Source organism: Canis lupus, chromosome 22 (genome assembly GCF_048164855.1).
Source record: "Canis lupus baileyi chromosome 22, mCanLup2.hap1, whole genome shotgun sequence".
NCBI lineage: Eukaryota > Metazoa > Chordata > Mammalia > Carnivora > Canidae > Canis > Canis lupus.
In genome coordinates this window covers 48,921,395-48,947,347 of record NC_132859.1, presented here as the reverse complement: position 1 = coordinate 48,947,347, position 25,953 = coordinate 48,921,395, and the positions used below count along the sequence as shown (strand labels likewise).

General features: G+C 44.7%; 2 protein-coding genes across 2 annotated transcripts in view; one reads left to right on the top strand and one right to left on the bottom strand.

The window, feature by feature from the left end:
• SUSD5 (sushi domain containing 5) overlaps positions 1 to 24,267 on the top strand; it is a 57,798-nt gene extending 33,531 nt beyond the window's left edge. Inside the window, exon 5 of the mRNA XM_072793644.1 lies at positions 13,654 to 24,267. Coding sequence (XP_072649745.1) covers positions 13,654 to 14,960 — 1,307 coding nt within the window. The 3' untranslated portion in view covers positions 14,961 to 24,267. The remainder of the gene's footprint in view (positions 1 to 13,653) is intronic.
• CRTAP (cartilage associated protein) overlaps positions 23,858 to 25,953 on the bottom strand; it is a 24,759-nt gene continuing 22,663 nt past the window's right edge. Inside the window, exon 7 of the mRNA XM_072793499.1 lies at positions 23,858 to 24,605. Within this exon, the coding sequence (XP_072649600.1) occupies positions 24,552 to 24,605 (54 nt within the window). The 3' untranslated portion in view covers positions 23,858 to 24,551. The remainder of the gene's footprint in view (positions 24,606 to 25,953) is intronic.

Sequence of the window (25,953 nt, the reverse complement as noted above, 5' to 3'; positions counted from 1 at the left end):
GAGGCTCCCATTCTACCAAAGGCACCTCTCCCGAGAAGGGGATAGCAGACACCATTGGCACCATTGGCTGCCAATGCTTACAGCAGCTGGGGGAGGGGTGCAATGGCCTGGGAAAGGGGACACAGAGAGGACATAAACAGCACCCACTACTCCAGTGGAGAACACAGTTCTTTAGTAGACCAATTCTGGAGAGCAGCAGTTGTTTTTTAATCCATTAGTAAGTTAGGGACTGGCCTGGATGAGCTTGCTGAAATTTAAAAGTTGTAATGATGAGCAAGAATGAACCCTTGGGGTGCCTGGGTGGCTCAATCAGTTAGGCATCTCCCTTTGGCTTCAGGTCATGATCTCAGGGTCCTGGGATTGAGCCCTGAGTCTGGCTCTTTGCTCAGCAGGGAGTGTGCTTCTCCCTCTGCCCCTCCCTTCTGCTCATGTATGGGTTTTCTCCCTCTCTCTCTCTAATGAATGAATGAGTGAATGAACCCTAGGGGCATGTACACCTGGGTGGGTGGAGTTGGGTGATGCAGGAAGGTGCCTGGCTCACATGCTGCCTAGCTTGTGTGTTCACTGCAGTTAAGATCCAGCCTCAAGTGGTGGTAGCAAGCTCTCTCCCCTAAGTACAGTGAGTTTGTCCTTGACCATTAACTTAAATGGGTGAGGACTTATTTGACTTCCATATTTTCCCTCTGCATGTTGTATCTCTCTAGCTTTGGTTTCTAGAGACCAGGTCTGGATCCAGCCATTCAGCCCTCCATTCTATTGCCCAAAACCACACATTTTGGTTTCTCTTCCCACTAGGCAGCAGAAAATATCTGTCATACCTCTCTAATGTTCTCAGTATCTAGCTATAATTGGTTGTTGCCCTAATTACAGAAAAATCTGGAAGCTTTGCTCCCTAAGTATGTATGCAGCAGACTAACATGCTAGGTTTGCTTTCCTTTGAGCTTGTTAGTATGCCGAGTCCCATGTCCATCTTCAAGACTATGTTTTCTCTCTGGTCACCTGTATTCTACAAACAGTCTCGACCTCCCAGCCCTCCAAGAGGCCACTCCTGGCCATGTGCCCCCAGTGATGGTACCCATGGAGCCTCCCTTGTGGCTTTCCCAAGGAGCCTCTGGCTCCCTGGGCACACTCACTGCCCTGGCCACACGCTGCCTTCACCACCTGTGCGTGCTCCTGATGTCAGCACTCAGCGGTCAGTGGCCTCTGCCGCAGTGCCAGGCACAGCTGTTCATCCCATCTTTGTGGTTGGCTTGGGAGAGAACAGCTGCTGCAGAGGAACATAGGGCAGATGACCCAGGAAATGAAAGACTCGTAGACTTCCTCTGTGATTTGGCCCTTGTCTCTCCTTTAAAACTTGCCCTGACAAAGGGCATCCGCCAAGTGTTGAGATAGGCTCGGAAAGACTTTAAGACTTTCCACCCCACGCTCCGTGGGTTCTATTTATACTTTCTGGTCTATAATGTCAGGAAAGTGAGTGATACCCAGTTTGACCTCACCCTACCAGCCCCCACCCTCCTACCTCTGAGTCTGACAACAAATAGACAGCTTCTCTTCTTCCCTTCCCCGGCCTGACACAGCTGTAGAAACAAGTTAGGCACTGAGCTGTCAGAAAACCAAACACTTGCTCCATGCCATCTCTGTCCTGAGAGCAATTTTTTTTGTTGCTTTTGTCTACTTTCTTCAACAACTTGATTGAGGTCTACTTTGCGTACAGTGAAGTGCCCCTTGCAACTACAAAAATCTCTGAGTTGTCACAGGTTTAAACAACCATGAAACCACCACCACAACCAAAATAGAGAACATTTCCATGAGAGGTGTTTGACACATACTGTCTCCTTTAATCTGCACCAAGCTGAGGGCAGAAATGCCTAGCTTTAAATTGTAGATAGGAAAACAGAGGTAGAGAGAAGTTCAGTAACTCACCTGTGTCACAGAGCCAAGAGGCAGCAGGGCCAGAATATAAAAGCAGGCACTTTTGCTGTCTCGTTCCAACATCTGTTTCTTCTGTGTGCTTCCTCCAGGGGCCTGTGAAGCCCAAGGAGAGCAAAGCAATGGGGCAGTGCAAGACCCCCATGAACTAGTTGTTCTCTCAGTGTTCCTTTGCTCTTTTATCTCACTTCTAAAGCCCTCTCTTTGTTTTCTTAAGTTAACATCAATTTCTGTTTGTCTTCGTGTTTTGGATTGAACTTCCTTCACAGAATAAAGCATGAGAACTGCAAGTGATTTAGAATTTCCTTGTCAGTATTGCCATATTTGTTCAGAGGTTCATTGAACCAGTGGTTATTTCTGGCTCCTCTGGTTGTCTTTTTCAGAATTACTATTTTTAAAGACTATGTAGCCAAGACTAGAGGGAAAAGGTATGTGTGGACTTCTGGAAATGCAACAATGTGGAAGGAGATGGAAAGTGGCAAGCCTCCTCCTTTTACTGGAGTCCTCTCCATCTGTGCTCTTCCGTTTTCCTGAAGTAACAGTGAAAAATAAACACCCGGGGATGACCTGATTTTTTCCCCATGAAGTTTACATTTTCTGGACTTGTTGGTTTCATCAGAAGGCCCCGTGTTGTGTTAGCACAGATCTCAGAGAGAGCGTGGGAGAGGGGAGAAGCCAAGAAGGAGGGCTGGATGATTAAGGAGGGTGTGGACACAGGAAAGCAGAGGGGAGGTGAGAGAACCAGCACCTTAGCAGGCACAGAGCTGGGCATTTTGAGCTTGTGGGCAGAACTTAATGTGGGGTTGAAATTCAATGAATAACAAACTTTACTCTTAACTCATGAGAAGAAAAACAGGCGTGGGATAATGTTCCAGGGGTAGACTATTGGTAAACAGTTGGTGTTCTTGTCCCTATTTCACAGGTTTGGGAAAACTGTGACATGGTGAAAACCTGTTTCTGAGTTGGGATATTGGCCTGAGAACCTGGGGAGACAGGAAGCACTTGGTCTGAGGCCTCAGGCTGCCCAGAGATGCTCTAGGCTCAGGGGACTCTGAAGGCAGAACCTACACACACACACACACACATACACACACACACATACACACACCTCATACTGTCACACTGATCATAAGGGTCCAGTCAAGGGAGGTCTACCCACAGCCACAGTGGACTGACCTTTCCCAAATCCTTAGCTCTAACATTCTACATGAGACTTGTGATTCCTGCGAGACAAGGAGAGGAGTGGGGTGAGGGGAGAAGACATGGCTTGGGTACTGCCCATATTCTATGTGCTTGTTGACCTCATGATATATTTAATTAAGCTCATGGGGTAGATTATATAAGAAAAGGAATGCAGCAGACATTGATTATGCCCAGTGCTGGAACTAGGAGCTCCTTCCCTATTCTCTGCTACTGTCACTAATCAAATAATGCCCTGCTTGATGGACTTCCAGACCGAGTCAAGCTTTCTCAGAATGGGCTCCTACCATTCACTAATTCACCTTGTCACTGACTCATTTGTACACTCAGCAAATGTTTAGAGAGTGTCTGCTAGGTGCCAGGCAGCATGATGTGTGCAGGGTATGCAAAGGCAGAGTTCCTTGTTCTCAGGGTTCATGGGCTGGGAGGGGCTTGACATGCTGTGCTGTAAGAGTAGGGTGGTTGTACCCAGTGCATGGATGCATGCTGCTGCCGTCATTCCCGTGCATAACACATGATTCCCAAACAAGATCATTTAAGGTTTAAGTCTCAAGCACCATCAAGGTATACATTGGAGTTACCCTGTCCATGTTAGGATGAGAAGTGTCTCCCAAATATCCCTAGCCAATCCCCATTCATAAATACCTTCCATTTTACCAATGAGAGCCCATTTCTAATATGTACCATCATAGTTACTAGGCCACTAATTTTGCCAATAGCCGTTTCAGATATCCAGGGCACTAATTAGGCTACCTGTGATTTTGAGCAAGACACAGATAATAGAGGTACTTACAGTAGGCACATCTAGAGGGTGAGTTTCCCAATGAGAATGCTAACTGTACACTCCTGGACTATGAATTCTTAGTTGGAATGTCAGCAGCAACTGGTTTACAGCTTAATGTAAGTGACACATGCGTAACATCAAACAATGTTTTCTCAAATATTTCAAAGTACCAGCATCTTAAGAAGAATGAATGCCTACTGTATTTATGTTGAGTGACAACCTAACAACGTGTAATATTGTTGATTTATATGGAAAACACTCCTAGTGTTACCTTCCAGTCATTGCTTTCCTAAGAATATCCAGACTTCATGACCATAAGCTATGTTTTCCCTATTTAAACTTTATTCAGTGGAAGCCTGAAGGATGTACTCTTATGTATGGCATCCTTTGTCCAACATTATGTCTGTGAGACACACCCATGTTGTTCCATGAAGCTGTAGTTCATTCTTCTTCCTTGCTGTGGAATATTCCATGCTACTGTTGATGAACATTTTTGTTGTCTCAGGTTTAGGGCTATTATTAATTACACTAATTTAATAAATAAATAAACAAATCATGAATTCCTGGGATAAACCTAACTTGATGTGATATATTATCCTTTTAATATAATGCTTAATTATTCAGCCTATCAATACAAATATATTACTAGTTTCTATTTGTCAATATTTTATTTATGATTTTTGCATCTATGTTTAGTGAGAATGGTCTGCAAAACTACTTTCTTGTCATGTCCTTGCCAGGGTTTGGTACCATGGTTACAGCAGATGTATAAAATAAGTTGGGAAGCATTTCCTCTTTTTCTGCTCTCTGGGAAGAGTTTGTGTAAGATTGGAATTATATTCCTGAATATTTGATAGAATTCACTGACAAAGTCACCTGTGCCTAGTTTTCTGTGTGTAGTGAGATTCAATTTCATGAATAGTTAATGGCATATAAAATGTTTCTATTCTTGTGGCATTTCTGATGAGCTTCTTCTAGGATTTTATCTATTTCATCAGAATTTTTTATTTGGGCCACCTGGCTGGCTCCATCAGAGGAGCATGTGACTCTTGATCTCAGGGTCATGAATTTGACCTCCATGTTGGGTATAGATATTACTAAAAGAAAGTAAATAAACTTAAAAAAATAAAATAAACTTAAAAAAAGAATTTGGGGGGGCATAAATTTGTTATAATCTCTCCAAATATCTGAAAGATCTTTGGGGATGCTTCTCTTTATTCCTGATGTTTTCATTTGTGTCCTCTCTAAATGTTTCTGAAGTAGTCTTGCTAGGGTCTTATCAATGTTTTGATCTATCAATCAGTAGTTCTTTTCCAAGAACGAGATTTTGGCTACATTGATCCTTTATTGCATGTTTGGTTTTTATTTTATTAATATCTGTTCTTTTATAATCTCCATTTATTTATTTATTTATTTATTTACTTACTTACTTACTTACTTACTTATTTGAGTAGGCTCCATGCCTGGTGTGGAGCCCAGCACAGGATTTGAACTCACAACCCTGAGATTAAGACCTGAAATGAGATCAAGAATTGGGGCTTAACTGACTGAGCCATCTAGGGGGCCCTCCTTCCTTTACTTTCTTTGTGTTTAACTTATTCTTCCTTACCCGGCTTTCTGAAATCAATGTGATATTTAGTCTTTTCTTTTTTAACATAGATATAAAACTATAACTTCCCCTGTTAGCACAGTGTTTGCTACTTCCTACAAGTTTAGGTATGTCACTTTTCATTATCATTCAGTTAGAATATTTTTTAATTTCCATTGTAATTTCTCCTTTGACCCATGAGTTATTTATAAATATTTTGTTTAATATCTATGCAATACAGGCATTTTCTAGTAATTTTTTGTCTAATTTCACTATGGCTAGAGAACTTAATCCTTTAAAGTTTGTTGACATTGTATTTATGTTCAACTTTGTAAAAGTATTCTATGTTTATTTGAAAAGAATGGATGTAATCTATATATTTCAAGTAGACCACATTTATTAGTTAAGCATGTTTTCCAGATATATATTCTTAGCTGTTTGTCTGCTTGCTCTTATTGTTAGTGATAGAGGTATTTATGATCTATGATTTAGGATACTATGATCATGGATTTATGTGGGGGTTTTTTTAGTTCACATATTTTTAGGTTCATGTATTCTGAAGCTCTGTTAAGTACATATTTAAAAGTTAATATCTTCCTGGTAATTGAAACATTTATCTTTATGAAATGACCTTCCTTATCTCTAGTATTGCTTTTTTGGCTTAAAGTCTTCTTTGCTGGTTTGTCTTTCCATAGTATATATTTTTCATTACTTTTACTTTCACCTCCCTATATGGTTCTATTTAAAGTATATCTCTTGGGACACCTAGGTGGCTCAGTTTGGTGTCTGCCTTTGGCTCAGATCATGATCTTGGGGTCCTGGGATTGAGCCTCACTTTGGGCTCAGTGGTGAGTCTGCTTCTCCCTCTCCTTCTGCCCCTCCCCTTCCCTTCTTCCCCCTGCTCATGCTCACACACTCTCTCAAATAAAATCTTTTTTATTTTTTATTATTTTTTAAAGTTTTATTCATCCATTCATGAGAGAGATAGAGAGGCAGAGACATAGGCAGAGGGAAAAACAGGCTCCTCAGTGGGGAGCGTGATGTGACGCTCGATCCCAGAACCCTAGGATCATGACTTGAGCTGAAGGCAAACACTCAACAACTGAGCAACCAGGTGCCCCTGTTCTGTAAATTCTTTCTTCTAAGTTAGGTTCTTTGCCTTTTACATGCATCTTCCTTTCATCCAGAAGAGGGAATGGTCGCTAGAAGGGGATGACTCAGCTGAAGGCATATGTAGTTTTACTTTTGTTTTTCTGTTTGCTTTAAAATATCTGGGCTCTGCTTTGTCTTCAGAAAGGTTAAATGCCCTATGTTGAGATTTATTTCACCTGCACAAGGTGAAGAAGTCCCAGCGTTTTGGATTCCATCAAGAACCATCAGCCCTGCTGGTTACTGGTCTGTTTCTCGCCATCTGCTTGGCTTCTGCCTGAGATTTGCTGACTCTTCAGTACAGTTTTTGGAGGGTGAGGACGGCTACCCGTCTCTAATCTGCCCTTCTCTACTCTGCTCCAGAATCTTCTGTTTCTCCTCTGATAACGAGATTTTGAAACTTGTTGCAAAATATTATGTCCTTTACCATGCATGGTGGTTATTTGTAAAAACTTTTCCTGATGTTTAATACAGTTTCTGCATTTAAAAAAATTCATATTCATCAAGCCCAGTTGTATGTGTGTGTATGGCGTGCATGCACACACCCACACACATACTTTAAAAAATGTGTTGTGGTGTTTCCTCATTTTGAAAGGTATAGGGAAGAGAAAATATGTGATGCTGTTTCAGCTGGGCCACTTGAATATTTTAAAGCCTGGCATATAATCCACCCTAGTAAAAAAGTAATCTTTGTTTATGCCCCTGGTGATATACTTAAGTGGAGTGTGAGCAATGAGGTAGAAGAAATACACTGGGCACACTTGGGTGGCTCAGTGGTTGTGTGCCTTCAGCTCAGGTCCTGATCCTGGGGTCCTGAAATCGAGTTCTGCATTGGGCTTCTCCCTCTGCCTATGTCCCGGCCTCTCTCTGTGTGTCTCTCATGAATAAATAAATAAAATCTTTCAAAGAAAAAAAAGAAAGAAAAAAATACTCTGAGGTACTGGAAGATTTTGAGAATCCCTCACTCATACTTTTTAGCTGCTGCCTGTTTGGGTTGAGTTCTGCTTACCCATGGGCCACATCAGTCTTGGCCTCTGCTGGGGCTGTAAGGAGATGGCCGTGAGAACCATGAGAGAACACTCCCACCCTACTACCTGCCTTCACGCTGGCCTCTGCCAGCTGCCACTCTGGCAAAACTCTGCAAATATTGGTTCCTTTAGCCCTTACACACAATGGTCAGTGAGCAACAGCTGATGAAAGACAGAAAATAAATGCAGTGCCAGAATTTAACCAGAAATGATAAGAACTTCCATGGAATGAAACAGAACCATTTGTGGGCTCTCAACAGTTTGGTGTCTTAGGGCTGCAATGAAGCAACAAAGAAATACTCCCTAGTAAAATAATGTGTGGTAAGAGGCCCTCCATTGCAGATCGTGCATGAGGTAATAGGCTGTGATTTCAAGTGGGGGAAAGCTTCTTGAGGAGAAATGGTCTTGGAGAGACCTGCTTCCTGCCTTTCCCCATCATGAAAGGGGGCTGTGTTCTAGCTGAGAACACAGGCGTATTCATCCCCAACAGCAGAACCTCTGGGAGACAACTGGCATATGTATATTGTTTTACAAACATATTAATTTTTTCCGCAATGCCATAAAATACATTCTATTAAAAAAAATAAAAAACAAGTTGGGTACAGCAGATTTGAGGCAAAAAATGACCTGTCAGCTGTGTGCTATGCTGAGTTTCTTTGCATTAGGACTAACTTTTGGTGGAGAGGGCTCACTTCCCTGCCTCATGAAGATGAATCTGCTAGCAGTGGGGAGGGAGTTTTCCTAGGGCATTCTCTTACTGCAGTCAGGGCAGGGATACCAAGGGGAGGCTGGGAGGAGAATAGGTGTTCTCATAGGCTGGGCTGCGGACTGGCTGGCTCATCTGTGAGTGCAAGATGTGTGTGTGTGTGTGTGTGTGTGTCACACTCCCGTGTATATGTCTGTATTCAAGTATTGCTTCAATGGTGGCATCTCTCAGAGGTGTTATAAGAGTCTATGAATATATGTAATTAATTCCTCAGAAATCGGAAATGAGCCCAAAGTCCCCTTGTGTTTTGGGCACTGTGCCCCTGAACTAGATCTTAGCTCTGAGCAGTTGTGAGGCAGGGATCCCGAGATTCCTAAGGTCTGAGTAGATGTTCCTCCCTGTTTCTCCCAGGGCCAGTTAATCTTTCACTCACTCAAGAATACCTACAAGAATACTCATTACGGGCTGGCTGCTGTTCTGCTCCAGGGGTCCCTGTCCTTGAGCCAGCTCATGGCTAGTGTATTCGGTTTTTCTGTATAATGAACTACCCCCCGAAACGGAATGGCTTAAACAACCCTCATTTATTTGGGTGCAGCTTTCGTGTAAGCAGTTTGGGTTGGGCTTAGCCAGCTCGTCCTTCTGGCCTTGGCTGGGCTCACTCGGATGAATGTGGTCAGCTCCCAGGCTGACGGGAGCTGGCTGGTTTAGCATGGGTTCAGTTGGGACAGTTTGCCTCTCCTCCACATGGCCTCTTATCCCTCAGTAGGCTATCCCAGGCTTGTTCTGCTGGCAGCTGGCAGGGTGCAGAGAAAGAGAGAGCGAGTGAGAGTGCACATGCAAGGTTTTCACTGTACTCTGGGCCAAAGCAAGTATAGGCCAGTCCCAATCTGAGAGCTGGAAAAAGAGGCACCCTTCTCGAAGGGAAGAGCTACACAATCACATTGCAGAAGGCCTTTATGCAGGAAAGATGGAGAATTGTGGTTTTTGTGATCACCTTTCCACGGCAGTCAGTACATACATACACGTTCAAGCCAACAGTAGAACTGCAGGGAGGTCAGAGATTTAAGTCATGGCTTTCTTAAATGTCCAGCTGGATCCCATATGACTTGTTTGGGTAAATTTTAGAGAAACATTTTGTCCTAGCTAGTGGCTTTTGTTTCATTTTGTTGTGTTTTTAAGAAAAGATGGTACTTAAATGCAAAACCCAGTCTTTATCCGGCAGGATGGGTGAGAATGTGTGCATACAAAAGCTTTGCCATGAAACCTGGAAAGTCTCAAGACCTTGGAATTCTGCCCCCTATGCTCCATGAGGGCAGGAACTGCGTGTCCCGTTCCACAGTGACTCAGAGCCCTTGCAGTGTCAGATAAATAGTCAGTGCACTCCGTGAAGCCCGTGGAGTGGTGGAGTAGGTGACTGCACTACTTGGAATGGCAGTGCAACAGAGAATGAGGCATTACGACACAAAAGTGAGTGGGCCAGCCTGCCCAAACCCTAGGGGCCTGTGTCGGAATTCTGTAATGCTCCTAAGAATGGTCCCCACCGATGTGGTTTCTGTCTAGGGATTGTGAACGGGACATCATAGGGGGTGGAAGGGTCTCCTGAAATAATCACTAGGCTATCTTTTTCCTTCTTTCTTTTTTTTTTAAGATTTAATTTTTTTTAAGGTTTTATTTGTTTATTCATGAGAGACACACAGAGAGAGGCAGAGACATAGGCAGAGGGAGAAGCAGACTCCCCGCAGGAAGCCCGATGTGGGACTCAATCCCAGACTCCAGGATCACGCCCTGAGCCGAAGGCAAACGCTCAACCACTGAGCCACCCAAGCATCCCTAAGTTTTAATTTTTAGGTAACCTCTACACCCAACGTGAGGCTCAAACTCACAACCGTGAGATCAAGAGTCACATGCTCTATTGACTGAGCCAGCCAGGTGCCCCTTGGCTATCATTTTCGAAGTGTAAAATATGACATGCATTTTACATTTATCAGAGATGTCCGTTTGTTATCTGCCGTTTTGCATTTTTGACTGAAGACACAAGTAAAGTGAATGGGCTTAAATATTAGGAACAGGTCAGAAAGAACTTTTAAATGTATTTGTAACTCTCAAGTCATTAAGGAAGCAAAATCTGGAGTCTTGTAAGAAATAAGCCAAATGCCCACTAATCCAGTTTCAGAGCCCAGGAATGTACCACATGCCCTCTCCACATTCCATCTAGACCTTAGTTCTGGAGCTCCTTGCATTTATGCTTTTCAAGTTGCAAAGAGAAATGGGAAAAGACTGCTAAGATCTATTTCTTCCCACAGAACACTTCTCACACCAACAGCCAATTCTCCATCTCTGGACACCAGCTGGGTGTCCTGTCATTTAATTCAATGCTAACAGTAACTACTCAGTTAGTGCAGACCCCATAGATTAAGCACTCAGCCCCACAGACTGCCCCCACTTCAGACCCCAGTTCTACATCCTGAGCCTCCTATAATTCTGATCAACTAGCTCTAAATTGGGGACTCTCACAACCATCCTCTCAGACTCAGTAATTTGCTAGAAAGACTCACAGAACTCAGGAGAGCACTTAACTTACATTTACCAATTTATTATAGAGGATATTATGAAGAGTACAGATGAACAATTGGATATAGAGATATAAAGGGCAAGTCTGGAAGGATCCCAAGTACAAGAGCAACTGTCCCATGAAATTGGGGTGAGCTCCTCTCCCAGCACATGGATGCATTCATCAACCTAGAAGCTCTTTGAACCCTGTAGTTTAGGGGGTTTATGGAGATTTTGTTATTGAGGCACGATTGATTCAACCGTGGCCTTTGGTGATTGACTCTCCCTCCAACCTCCTTCTCCCTCCTCCGAGGTCAGAGTCTGGGGCTGATCAATTGATTAGTTCCTCTGGCAGCCAACCATCTGGATGCTGTCTAGGGGGTCACATGATTAGCATAAATTCAGGTAAGGCTGAAAGGAGTTTGTTACGAATAACAAAAGATATTCTTATCACTCCTAGTGCTTAGGAAATTCCAATGGTTTTAGGAGCTCTGTACCAGGAACCAGAGGCAAAGACTAAACATATATTTCTTATTTCTTATATCAAAGCCCTAGGGAGGCTTTCTATTTTAATAATTAAGTATGACTTCCATCCATTGAGAATGGGGAAATCCCAGTGGGACTGCTCTTTTCCCAGAACACAGCTCCTTGAGCCTTCCTGACCTACTGTCTTTAAATTTTGGTGTCCTAACTGTGGGGCTCTTTGTTTATTCTCACTCAGCAGGATTTAGGACATTTCACAGCATAGTCTCAAGCTATCTTACAAAGAGCAAATCTGTTTCAAAAGATACTTTTTTCTTTTCTTTTTTTTTTTTTTGACAAGGACAGAGAGGGAGCTAGCACAAGCGGGGGGGGGGGGGGGGCGGGGGGTAGCAGAGGGAGAGGGAGAACCAGGCTCTCTGCTGATCAGGGAACCCAAGGTAGGGCTTGATCCTAGGACCTTGGGATCATGACCTGAGCCAAAGGCAGAGGCTTAACCGACTGAGCCACCCAGGAACCCCTAAAAGATGCATTTTTAATTAAACGTGACATACAGGGGATCCCTGGATGGCGCAGCGGTTTGGCGCCTGCCTTTGGCCCAGGGCGCGATCCTGGAGACCCGGGATCGAATCCCACATCAGGCTCCCGGTGCATGGAGCCTGCTTCTCCCTCTGCCTGTGTCTCTGCCTCTCTCTCTCTCTCTCTGTGACTATCATAAATAAATAAAAATTAAAAAAAAAATAAACGTGACATACATATACATCATAAGGGAATAGATCAATTAATTATCATTTAAGAAACAAAGAAATTGGCCACCACACAGGTCAAGTAGAATGTTGGCAGGATCTCCAAAGCTCTGCTTGTCCCCAGACTTAGTCATTACCCCTTCTCTCTATCCACCAACCTGACCTTTAACATCATAGATTAGCTTTGCCTAGTTTTGCGCTTTATGTAAATAGAATCACACAAAGTGTGTTCTTTTATGTCTGGCTTCTTTTGCTCAACATTATGGCTGTGAGATGTGTTGCTATCCTTGTCAGAAGCAATGAGTGGTTCATTTTCATTAATGTACAGGTTTTCCTTATACAAATATGCTGTGATTTATGTCAGTTCTGCAGTTAACGAACATTTGAATCATTTCCAGGTTTTGATTATTATGAACATTCTGTGCATGTCCTTTGGTGCCCAAATACTAGATATCATCAGTTAACATTAGGTCTTGTCATCAGTTAACTGATAACATCAGTTAACACTAATTAATGGCTTAATTTTAGCCATTGTGGTATGATGGCATGACATGTTTTTATGGCTGTAGTTAGCATTTCTCTATTACTAAGGATGTTGAGTACCTATACTCCTGTTTAATGACCGCTTAGATGTCTTTTTTGTGATGTGCCAATTTCAAGTATCTTGCCAACTTTTCGATGGCTTGTCTGCTTATTTAGTATTGATTTGTAGGAGTTCTTTATAAATTCTGGATATAGAGCCTTTGGAGATTGTGTCACAAACATCTTCAAGTCTGTGGCTTGCATTTTAACTCTCTTTATGGTAGCTTTTGATAAACAGAAGTTCCTAAAGTTAATGTAATCCAATTATGTATCCTTGTGTCATTACCACAGTCTTAAAAGTAACTCGGTTTTAGAATAAATCTTGAAATTTTTTAGATTTCAAGAAATCTTCTTGGTTCTTTGCATTTCCATAAATTTTAGCATCAGTTTGTCAATGCCTTAGATTTTTATTAAGGTTGTTTTAAATCTGTGTAGGTCAGTTTGTACAGAGTTGACAGCTGTTGACAGCTTAACAGTTGTGAGCCTTCCATTACATGACCATGTGTATCCCTTCATTTAGTGAGGTCTTTAATTTTGCTTGGCAGTATTTTGTATCATTCCATGTTCAAATCTTGCATATCTTTTGTAAGCTTTATTCCTAGGTGTTTGACTTTTTTTAACGCTATGGCAAATGGTGTCTTTTAAAATTTTTATATCTGTGTATTGCTGGTATATAGAAATACAGTTGATATTTTACATCGATGAAAGATCCAGTGTCCTTGAGAAACCCATATATTAATTGTAACAGTTTTTATTCTTTGGGTTTGTCTGTGATACAGTCATATCTTCTATAAATGACAGCTTTATGTCATCTTTTCCAGTCCTGATGCTCTTTATTTCCTTTTCTTATATTCTACCCTGCTGGCTCTGTGACCTCGGACCTAATGAGGTTTTTCCTTCTCTCCTTCCAGATGTGGCTGAGGCACATATTGACTATGAAGATAATTTCCCTGATGACCGATCTGTGTCATTCAGAGAGCTCACGGAGGACTCCCAGACAAAGGCAGAGGAGGACAAAGGTCCAGGAGACGCATCTGAGGACGCTCCAAAACAGGACCATCTGGTCTCCATTTCTGTGGGGAGAAAAAACATAGCCCAGGATACAGCCTTTGTGCCAACTACAGGCTTGTCCATCGCAGGAAGCAGTGTCCCCACAGATGTGTCAGGATCCCAACTAAACCAGAAATACTTGCTCTGGTTTCCTCCTGAGAACTTCCACAAGCCTGAGCAGGAGAAGGAGATGAATGATGGCACCAAAAAGCAGTTTCCAGCTAGAGATAACCACAGTAGCCTAACACTGGCTCCAAGTGGACCTGAAGCCAAGGTGATCTATAGCAGCACTGATGGTCACACGGGGCCATTGGTGGGCAGGACTGCCAGCAGGAGAGGGGACCCAATGGTGAGCAGCAGTGATGAGTCCTGGTTAGATGGCTACCCTGTGACCGATGGGGCTTGGAGGAAGATAGAGGCAGAAGAAGAGGAAGAGGAAGAAGATGGGGATAAGGGAGATGGGTCAGTAGGGGTGGAAGAAATGGTTCTAGTTACTTCTACTAATCAGCCCATTCCTGTAGAAGTTAAGAAGCCCAGGAATACCACCTTCACACCAAGTGAGGACATGACCCGTAGTTCAGTTCTTCCATCTCAAACACTAGATATGGAAGCTTTGGCTCTCAGACCAAAAAATGTATCTGAGACTGAGAGTCCCAGCAAGGGAGATGATGACTTGACCAAGTACCAGTCAACCGTGGCTTGGAGGTTTGCCACAGAGAAGTCTCCTATGGCCACCCTACCCTATGAACTCACCAGCGCTACCCTGGAGACAGTAACAACTGCTGTCCAGCAGATGCTGAATCACATTCCCTCAACTGTCATGGCGGCCACGCAAACTCCAGTGGAAACCGTTGCTCCTGAGGTCCAGGATAGTTTCCCATACCTGCTGTCTGAGGACTTCTTGGGACAGGAAAGCCCTGGCCCAGGTGCAAATGAGGAGCTTCTTCCAACTGTGGAACCATGTATAGGGGATAGGTGTCCCAGCCTCAGCAGAGGCCCTGTCATTGCTGCCATTGTCACCGTCCTGTGTCTGCTGCTGCTCCTGGCAGGTGTGGGGGCAGTGTGGGGCCACCGTAAGTGCCAGCACAAGAGCTCTGTGTACAAGCTGAACATTGGCCAGCGGCAGGCTCGGCACTACCACCAGCAGATTGAAATGGAGAAGGTCTAGCCACCTTCAGAGCAGGCTCTCCCAAAGCCACTTAGGAGGAAATAAACTGTGCCATGTCTCATTGATAAACACTGATAATTCACTAGAGCATGAAACAGGTGGAGTAGGGCTTGTCTTTATTTTTCTCAGGTCTTTGTTCTATAGGCCAAGAAGTGTCTCTGGAGGCACCCAGTAGGATAAGAAGGCTTTGGTGGCATCATCACACACATCAATATCTCCTTAACCAACTGCTCTGGACTGTATTGTGCTAATCCCAGACCTGTGCTCAGGCCCTCATTCCAGTGTGAGTTCAAAACTCACCTCTCACTTCATCTTCTTTTCCTTGTTTTAAGAAAAAAAAAAAAAAAAGAATGACTCCACGACCTGAAATTTTTAGAAAAAGTGTGATAAACTGAGCATTTGAGAGCAGTGTTATTTAGGATGTAGATATTTAATTGTTGGGGGTGGGACACAGCAAAATAAGGGGTTATTTCCTTTTAATGTTGTGATGTTGTAAGGGCAAATGAACCAAGAACCAGGGCATAATCTAGAAGCTTTGGAATTTCTTTTTATTTCCTTTTTATTTTTTTAAAGATTTTATTTATTTATTTATTTTTTTGAGAGAGGGAGAGGGAGAGGGAGAGGGAGAAGCAGGCTCCCCACTGAGCAGAGAGCCCGACATGGGACTCAATCCCAGGACCCTGAGATCATGACCTAAGCCAAAGGCAGACGTTCAATTGACTGAGCCACCCAGTGACCCTTGAGGTTTCTTTTTAATAGTTAAAATTGGAGGGGAAAAAAAATAAATTGGAAAGAATTTAGGACTGATGTTTTGTTGGGGGGGGGGAGGTGAGGAGTAGCAGGACATATCCATCTTTGTTCCCTCCATTTTGTAGGACAGACTATTGTTTTTCTAAAAACATGCGGTTAGTTTTGGGGGTGTCTAAGTGTCTCAGTCAGTTGAGCATCTGACTCTTGATTTCGGCTCAAGTCATGGTCTCAGGGTCCTGGGATCGAGCCCCATATCACATCGGGTTCCATGTTCGGCAGCGGGTCTGCTTAAGGATTATTATCTCTCTTCCTCTCAAAAGAATAAATAAGCACATGCTCGCTCACTCTCTCTCCCAAATGAATAAATAAATCTTTTAAAAAATAAATTTAAAACATGGTTAGTTTTGTACCAGTAAGCAGCATTTTCTTTTAGAAGCAGTGGGCTACTTGTCCTTGACCAGTCTGTGCCTAACAATGTCATAGAATTTTTTTGTTAAACTAACAAAACTCAGTACTTGGTTTCCTCTTTCATGATTAATCATTTTTTTGAACCCAAGTAAGAGGGAATGACATGGGAGGAAAATAAAGTTGTAGGAGGGCCAAGGACTGGGATATCAAGTATGGGCACCTATTCAATGAGAAAGCAGAGGAATTAAAAAGGAATATGAAATGCTATGTGCTGACCTCTTCTGTACTCTTGTGGCAACTGGGAGCTCCATGGAAACAGCATGAATTCAGGATGGACTCCTCCTGACTACTGAGCAACCCATCTCATAGCATCTGGATCCTCTTATGATGGCTCAGCATGCACTGTTTACAGCCGTGGTTCTCAGAGCATGGTCCTCAGACCAGCAATCAACTCACCATGAAGCAGAAGTCCTGGGGGCAGGGCTGAGCCATCCGTGTTTTAAGGAGTCCTCCAGGTGATTCCAAAGCACACTTTATAATATAAATGTAATATAAACTGTGAGCTTTGAACCAGCGGAGGCCCTAGAGGCACAGAAGATGATGAGTAACACCTGTGGCTTGCCTTGCACCAAGTCAGGCATCGCTACACGCACCTGTGGCAGCACCGGAAGCTGCCGAAGTGCCATCTCCACTGGCCTCATATGCATTGGCACAGAAATGAAACACATGATTATTTTTATAATATGAGTCATCTTCTTCGAAGTAGTCTTCAGTGGTAAAAAGTGATGAAGCCCGTACATTGATTTTAAGACACAAAGTGTCTAAAGTGGTTTTATGGGGCATGAGAGAGATCCTGATCTTCACAACTGAAAAACTGGTAATGGTGTTTTACCTAAGGAAAAAGGAATTCGCACAACACGTTTTCCACCCTGCCACCTCTTCTTGGTACAAGCTTTGGAAAAATCATAGGCTTAGTAGCTATAAAGGCAGTGCAGCAAAATCAAAGACCCTACTCCCATTATGGGGTAAAATGAAGGCCTGAAGCTACCAGATGGAATATCTGTGGGTCAGATGAAATCTAGAATAAGACTGAAACACTTTCTGCATGTAGCCAAAGCAAAACACTACAGAATAAGTGCCAGAGACTATATATTTATAAATTAGATTCTTTTCTAATCTATTACAAGATAACTTTTCTATCTTTAACTATATAAAATAACCTCCATCTCAACATTGGGATTGTGTTACTCGACTATTATTATGTAATAATCCAAGAACACTGACTTAATACCAATACAAAAATAGGTAATGATAATACAAATGTATTAATAAATTTATTACAGATGCATTAATACATGTATTATTTCATAGATATGAACTACATGAAAACAAACCCAACACATCAGTTTTTAAGTTTTTATTGGTTTGCTTCCATCTAAATTAATGTTATAGGATCTAAAAATGCATATGGAAGGGGAATGATTAAAACATTGTAAACCTAAATTATATGTCATTATGCGTGTCTTGAGACTGGTAAACGTTTAATGTTAATGAAAATTGAGGGTCGTGTGGTCCATTAACACAAAGCTTCTGAGATCTTTAAAATAAATAATTATTTCCCCAAACAGTTGCTAAATGTATCTTGTATCTGGGTTACATCATGATGGTTTAAAAAAAAAAAAGTTTCTCTAGTAATCTCAAAAATTGTGCGTTCATATTTGCTCCAAGACCACCCTCTCGGAGTCTCAGCCCTGTTCACTCTTGCAGCAGGATTTCAGGGATGTCTGCGGAGCTCCTGCCCCTCCTCCTGCCTCCCTCCTTCTTCCTCCCCTCAACCAAAGACCATACGCTTCACTCTGACAAAAGGCCCAGGTTCAATTGTCAGTGTGGCTCCTGGGCCAGGGGCACAGGCAGGACTTGGCAGCTTGCTAGGAATGCAGAATCCCAGGCCCCTCCCAGACCTGCTGACTCAGACTCTGCTTTTAATAGAGTGCTGGGTGCTGGGTGTGCCAGGGACGTGCAAGAGGTAGAGCCCAGGGCTGATTATCCTCCTCCTGATCAGACACTCAGAGGGATGATTCAAGAGAGATGTAGAGACTAGTCATAAAAGTGTGGGCACGGTTAACAGAAACAGTGAGGGGTGCAGGGCTCTTAGGGGACCGGAAAGAGAGCTTCACGACAAAAACCTCTGGCCTCAAGCAGAACACAGCCACCATCCAAGTGTAGCCTGAAGGAAGCAGGGTCCTCCCTGCGATCTCTTGCCAGCACATCCCAGTGGCAACCCCAAAACCAAAGGATAAGGAGCCCAGACAGTGTCGACCATAAGGGCCAAGCCCCTGGGGCCCAGGACAGGCTGAAAAAGAAATCTGGAGAGACAAATGGAGCAATCAAGCTCAGAGAACATCAGCACTGATCCCATCTGCCTGATGTCCCCTTATACTTCTGTGACCACCAGGAGGCCGTCCATGCCTCCCCCGTTACCCAATGTCATGGACACAGTTGTGCCCCACCCAGATCCCCTTCACTCTGCACGTGAACCCATCCTCCAGCTACCCTGCATGGTGGCTGCTAAAATGCTCAAAAATGCCTTCTCATCCAGAGGATAGCCTTCAGCCCCATGGGAGTTCCTCACCCAGGAGTAAGAGCCACCTGTACCCCCCAGGGCAGCCTGGAGCTACGACTGGCATGGGCATACCCGAGGCCTGCCTCCCTGCCTCCGGGTGGGACAGTTCTGGGTAGAATCTGTGCTCCTGAGTTCCCATGGGATCAGGCTAAGGCTGGTCTCCCTCACACCCCAATTCAGAGCATTTCATGCCCACACCAGGCTTCGAAAGCTCTGATCCCCTGCATCTCCACGCCTCCTCATGCCATGCTTCTCCACTGCATCCTGGGGATTCTTGGGCCAGTTCCAACACCATGCCCGTGTCCCCTACCTGTCCTCACACGGCTGCTGTTTGAACTCTCCACGCCTCCCTGCCCTCACTGCTCCCTCACTCCTTGCACCTGCTTCCTCTGCTCTTTGTCTCCTTTCTGGCCCTTCAGTGACATGCACAGAGCACGGAAGCTGTTAGCGGTCATCCTTGATGGTGTTTTGGTCCTTGTTTGATCACTTCTCAGATGTTGGCAGCAAGGGACCAACCAGCTCTTTAGATCAAAAGTAAGCCCTGGATCCCAAATGTTTTTCCAAGTGGAATCCCAGATCTCCTCTAAAAGAGAACATTCCTGGGAAGAGGAATGAGCCCCTATCTCCTGAAAAGGTGCTCAGCCCGTGAGGCTAGCAAGGATCCCCCTCTGCTGAGGAAGATCCCAGAGTCCTCAGAATAAGGGTTCTGCTTTGCTGGACAGCTGTTAGAAATCTCAGGGACCTGAGAAAACAGAGCTCCTTACAACGGCATCCTCAAATGACTGGGTGTGGCTCAGGTTCACCCAGTAGACAAAACAGTAGAAAATAAGCAAAATAAAACGTTTAATGTGATTTTCTTTAAAAAAAAAAAATCTTTGTTTTCAATAACTTTCCAAGTTCTTATTTCCTGTAAGAGTGAGATTACATACTGCCCTGGCCGAGGGAGGGGAGGGCAGAGAGACATTGGCAACAGTGTTTATAGTCTGGCCTCCTCAAAACCAAGTGATCCTGTACCTCTTGGCCAAATTGCTTATTTCCTTCTTATTCTTTTCTTATAAAGTGGGCCACCAGCATCCTACTGCATTGGCTCCAAGAGAATAGTAAGCCAACACGTTCATTCAGCAAGCCACCAAAGCCAGATATTTGGGGAGAGGCCCCTGGGGGGCAGTGATTGGTGCTGGGGGTCAACTGCTCCCACACCTGGCCTGGAGGTGGAGGGAGAAGCACCCAAGTGTGGAAAAAACCACAGTGCTCCTGACTCGGTGCAGGGACAGGAGTGGGTCAGACAAGGCAAAGCTGGCTGTTGCGATGTCCTCCGTCTCGGGGAGACACTGCAGGGACAGGGTGGGGAACAGCCCTGCCCCTGGCTGCCGGCACAGGAAGTCCTATGCACAAAACCTTTGGCTGAGGCTTATTTGAGGTTCCTTTCTCGCCCCCGCCCCCCTTGTATATAGCTTAAACTCTCCACACTAGGTCATTCAAGCCTGCAGTCACCAGAAAAAAGAAGTCGCTGTTCGGAGGATGGCAGATGATCAAGAGCGCAGACAGCTGTGATGAAGGATTAGTTGTGGGTTTTTCTCAGGGCCTCGCTACAAACTGGGTAGCAGTTCCATGTGCAAACACTATTAAATGAGAATGTTTTTTCTGGCACCAACCCACCTTTCCCCCCACAGTTTCAGTATTGAATTAAAAAAAAAAAAACAACAACAACAACCCTGAAGTAGCTTAGGTTTACAGCTCACATTTAAAACTTAAAAACATTATTTCCATAAATGTTGGCAGAAACCAGCCACTGTTTATTCCACCAGCAGTCATAATAAACCCTTCCCCATTGACAATCTAACAGATCATTTCTGTTTGCCACCGAGTTTGGTTCAATAAAATGTTTGTTCTCCTAAAATTCCCTGAGTAAGAACTCCTAAAAGCCTCATTTCCTAAGGCAGCCTTCGTGGCCAGCATGCCCAGCAGCTCTCCTGGGTCCCAGGGGTGGGCATAACAGGTTAGGGCCATCATTAGAGTGGCTCGAAGCTCAGAGGTCAAGGTACATCGTTGAATATGGTATGAGAGACATTTCAATTAGTCTCTTTTAAACCTGTGTCTATACAGGCCTCCCTCAGCGCTCCAGTTAGTGTAGACACTGAACATTCCTGGGGTCATGGTGGGCAGCCCTTCCCAGAGGATGCCACCTCCCTGGGCTACCCACATGGCAAGATGACTGGACAGATGGCCTCATCCCCGTGGGGGGTCACCTCCCTGCTGCCCTCTATGGAAATGAGTCGAAGGACACCTAAGGCTAGGTCTGGAAACTTCTGCAAAGCTTAAAAATGTGGGGGATTTTTTTGTTGTTGTTTTTCAAAAGACAGGCCCAACTAATGCTGAACCCATGAAGTCTCAATCCAGGAATCTTCTAGGCTCTTCCAAGAAACACACTCAGGGAGGTGCTGGGTTGAGGTTGTTGAATGTGGTCTGCATACTGGGTTTCATGGTAGGTTTGGAGGAATTGGCCCACCTTTTTTTTTTTTTTTTAAAGATTGGTTTGGTTTCCTTTGGAATAAAAAGATTAGTAACCCAGTCCCATAGCTTCCAATCCAAGCAAAGTGCTGACAATGTTGACCATACTGCTCCCAGGGCTTCTTCCTCAGGGGCATTGCCAGGATCGGGGCGGAGGTGCTTTTCAACCACCCTGCCACCCCTGTAAAGAGGCGTCAAGTTCAGTGAGTAAATAAGGACCCCTTCTACCACCACCACCACTCAATCATGTGTGGAGCAACATCATCCACAAAGAGCTCAGCCCAGGCTCAAGGAAGAGGACCAAATGGAAGGTCTGCAGGGCACAAAGAATTGGAGGGGATCAGACTACCCAACCCAGCCTGGTCCCATGTTGGTGTCCTTGGCTGTTCTCACACAACCGGGAGGGACAGCTGTAGCCAGGAGCTCCCTGCTGAGTTAAATGGCTGCCAGGTGTACCATCTCCATGGACTTGGGCATCTGGGCCAGGGTGGCCACTCACTGGGTTCCTCTCTACTGTAGAGACCTGCCCTATGACCCTCCTCCCTGCTGGTGGAGCGGAGAGCAGGGCAAGGGAAGGAGGAGGATCCCATGACCATGGGTGGAAGCCAGTAGGATCTGAGTCATGCCCTGACTGGGGGCTGCTGTGGACACAAGTGTGGCCACCACAATGCCAATCACACTGACGCCTTGGCCATATGGCCTACCCAGAGAGTAAGCTCCGTAGGTAGGGCAAGACAGTAGTAGCTTATTGTCAGTGCCCCAGAAGGAGAACATGACAGGAGGATTCTTGTGCAGGTAAAAGAGGAGGTGCTCTAAAGAGAAAGGGATGGGGAGCAGAATGGTGCAGAAGGAGGAACAGAAGGGTGTTCCCAGGAATAGAAGGGCATTCCCAGAGCTTAGACTGGTGAGATGGGGCAGTGGGAGGAGGGGGAAGAAGCCTGGGAAACCAAAAATATATGAGTTTGCCACCCCCAATTACTCACCATCATATTAATGACCCCCAAATTCTATCTCCCTTCATTCCTTTAAGAGAATGTAAGAGAAGTCCTGTCTCCCAAAGGCTCCTGTAAGAGAAGTCCTGTCTCCCAAAGGCTGTCCTAGTCCCCTCAGCCTCCTTCCCCAGACCAAGTGGCTTATTGGAGGAGGGAACAAGGTTGAAAAAAGAGAACTCACATTCCAAAACACCACTTTCCTGGGTTTTCTCCAACCTCAACGGTGGCTCCTTCTAGTCTCTTTGGTAGGTTTCTCATTTCCCAGAGAGCCCCAGAGCTCTGACCTTGACCCTCTTCTCTTGCTTCTTAAAATACACATTCCATCTACATGACCCCATCCAGACTCATGGCTTTACACACAATGTACATGCTGATGATCCAGCAGGGGATGGGGAGAGACATGACGTAGAATTCCCTCCCAGACCCCTTCACAGAACTGAGACCCACATCCCCATCCCAGTCCCTCACTGTGTCTATCCCCTGCCAGTGGTCCACAGTCCTTCTGTCCTTTTGCCGGAGAACTGCCCTCAATTATCGAGCTACTTGCCTTCCAAGGTCCACCCCTGCCCCCCAAGGGACAGACAATCACTAGCTGACTAATGGAGGCCTTCACAGATTTCTTCTGAATGTGCCCTCACAATAAACCACACTTGGATCCCTGTTTCAGGCTCTGTTGAAGACTTGATCTGAGAATACTCTCAAATTTTATTTGCAGCCTGAACCTCCCATCCCGGCCTCAGGGAGCCTGCTTGACACCAAATACCTACCACCCGCAACCAACTTCCCTACACTCAGTAAATGGCAACTCCAAAAAAATAAAAAAATAAAAAAATAAAAAAATAAAAAAAATGGCAACTCCATCCTTCCAGCTACTCTGGCCAAAAACCTTGAGGTCACCATTAACCCCTTTCTCTTATGCTCCACACCCAATTGTCACCAAATCCTACTAGCTCTGCTTTCAAAACAAGCCTACCATTTGGCCACTTCTCACCATCTCCATTGTGATGGCTCAGGTTCAAGCCAACACTTCCTTTGCCTGCTATCCCTGCTCTGCCCTTGCTCACAATATGGCAACTGGAAGAATCCAGTCAATCAAGGCATTCCTCTGCCCAAACCTTCCAAAGGCTCCCATTTCACTCAGAGAAGGAGCCAAAGCCCTTACACGGCCTAAGCCATCTGCTCTCTCTCCCACCCCATGTACGTACACTGCACTAGCCTTATCTCCTTCCATTCTTCCCCTTGCCCACTCATCTCCATGGCCTCTTTGCTATTCCCTCACCACACTGAGCATGTTCTCACTGTATAGCATTGCTTATGCGGTTCCCTCTGCCTGGAATGCTTTTCCCTGAGATTTGCATCCCTAAAGTCTCTACTTTGATATCACCTTCTCAGTGAAGTCTTCCCTGACCATCCTATTTAAAACTGTAGGCTCCTCTTCAGGCTTCCATACTCACTTCCCTGCTTTATTTTTCTCCATAGCAATTATTACTATTGATAGTTTGTATATATTTATTCTTATTTATTTGTTGTCTGTCTCTCCTTATAGGATGTAGGCTCCAGAGGAAGGGTTTTTTTTTTTTTTTTCTGTCATTCTGTGTGGTATTTCCAGTGAGTAGTAGGTACTCAATAAATATTTATTGAAAAATGAATGAAACTAGACTCCCTCTGCTTTCTTCCATTCCCAACTCTGAGACTTGTAACTGACAATTGTCCCCAAGGGGGACCGACCAACCATTTTAAGACTTTGGAGATGTAGAAGTGCTGGGCAAAAATCCATATTTCTGTAGTCTGCACTATCTACCCAACTTGGAGGGGTAAGACAGACACTTGAAAGACAGAGGTCTTTCAGTGGGTGCCAGAAATGGTGCAGGTCAGACCACATATAGGCTGTCGTAAGGTGTGGAGAAGTTTGGCCTTTGTTTTCCACAGTTTTTCTTGGATCAGGGCATGGGGATAATGGGGTCTAAAATCTGGAAGAGCTAATTTTAGGAGTATTTTTCTTATTAAAAAAATGATAGTGATTTTCTGGGGGGAAAAATGGAAATCTGTCCTTCCAGCCAAAATGGTGAGAAAGGCAGGTGTGAATGAGGAGAAGGCAGGTGTGAACATGGGAAGACCATGGGGAGGCAGGTGTAGTCATGGAGAAGGCAGGCTCACCCCTTATTGGATGTAGTAAGAGATGAGGCTTCTCTTTCACTTCACAGAGTAAATAGAATGCTTTGAGGTATCAACCACGTGGGGTGCTGGGGAAAGGAAGACGAACAATCTGGGTCTCCTGAACATCAAGGGACACATCTTTGCTGTGGACTAGCCAGTCTCCTCCAGCTCCAAGAGATCATCCACATATTCCAGAACCTCTCCCTGTAAGAGACAACAGGACACTTCTGTTAAGTGGGCTGACTTTGAGAGTGCTAGTAAGCAGAGACTATCTCTAAGGCGCCACTGCCAACTGCCTGAATGGGCTGCCCCCCACTGCGCTTGGGCCCAGAGGACCTGACTCACCCCTGGGAGGGACCTGGTTTCCACTCCATGTGAATATGGAGTCAAGTGCTCAGGAACCCCCACAGATGGCCTGAGGGAAGGGGGCAATCCAGCCACCCTCTGAAAGACCTTTTTAGTGCCCCCTTTTCTGGCATCGCCCACCCCTTAGCAGTTATTCCACAAGAACACTCTATCTGTTCCCTTTCTGCCTTGATCAGTAGACCATGAGATTTTCAAGGACCAAGACCTAAGCTGCTTTTCTTCCTGAGGACCTAGCACGCAGAACGTGGGAAATCTGTGAAAGGAAGAATGATTGATAGTATATGTGCATAGTGCTAGTGTGGCTCAAGCAGGTACTCCCTTTACAAGACATTTTCTTGGGTAGAGTGGGACCCACTTGCCCACTGTCAGGACCCGGAGCCCACCTGCTCCCTCCTTCTGCAATCAGACTTAAGCCTCAACCTGAAATAATTCAACACACTTTCTGATTTCCTTCTTTGTATTGACTTTTCTCTCACAACACAGCTGGGCCCACCTGATGACACCCATTCTCTTTACTGCCAAAAATCAGTGAATCACCAAGGAGGCCAAGTCACACTCCCATGAGGGTCAGCCCCACTGATAGTAATCAGCCCCCTGCTAAAGCTTGGCTTCCTTCACAGAGGTCGCCATCACAGTCCAAGAGTCTATTTGCTCTTTTTGATATTTTAACATGCTTCCTGTTATAAAATCTCAGCATCTGAGAATAGTTGGGAAATCTCCCAAGTACATGAGATGTAAAGAGGGGGTGGCTTATTATTTTCATCAAATAATTCTATCATGTCATCCCTGAGATTATGTAAGTGGAAGATTACTGATTGAAAAAACAATGTTCTTCACTTGCTTTCGGGACTCCAAAAGGAAAATACAGTAAAGGGATTATACGTATGGCCATGACAGCTGTTCCCAGAGTTACTGTTTCCTACTATGTGGCTGCTGTGACATGGATGATGGTATTGTTTGCTCTTAGCACACTAATAGGTACCCAAGGTGATACAGAGGAAAGAAACATAATCCCCTCTGTGGCCTGTTATAGTGGAGGCACTGACAGCCTAGCTCAGATCTACCTTCTCAGATCTACCCCCAGATGCTGGGGGTGTTAATTGCTGATGGCTGATAGCTGCCCCTTCTGTGGACAATTGACCTTAACCAAAAGGAGCAGCCCCACCAGGAAGTTTACACACCAACT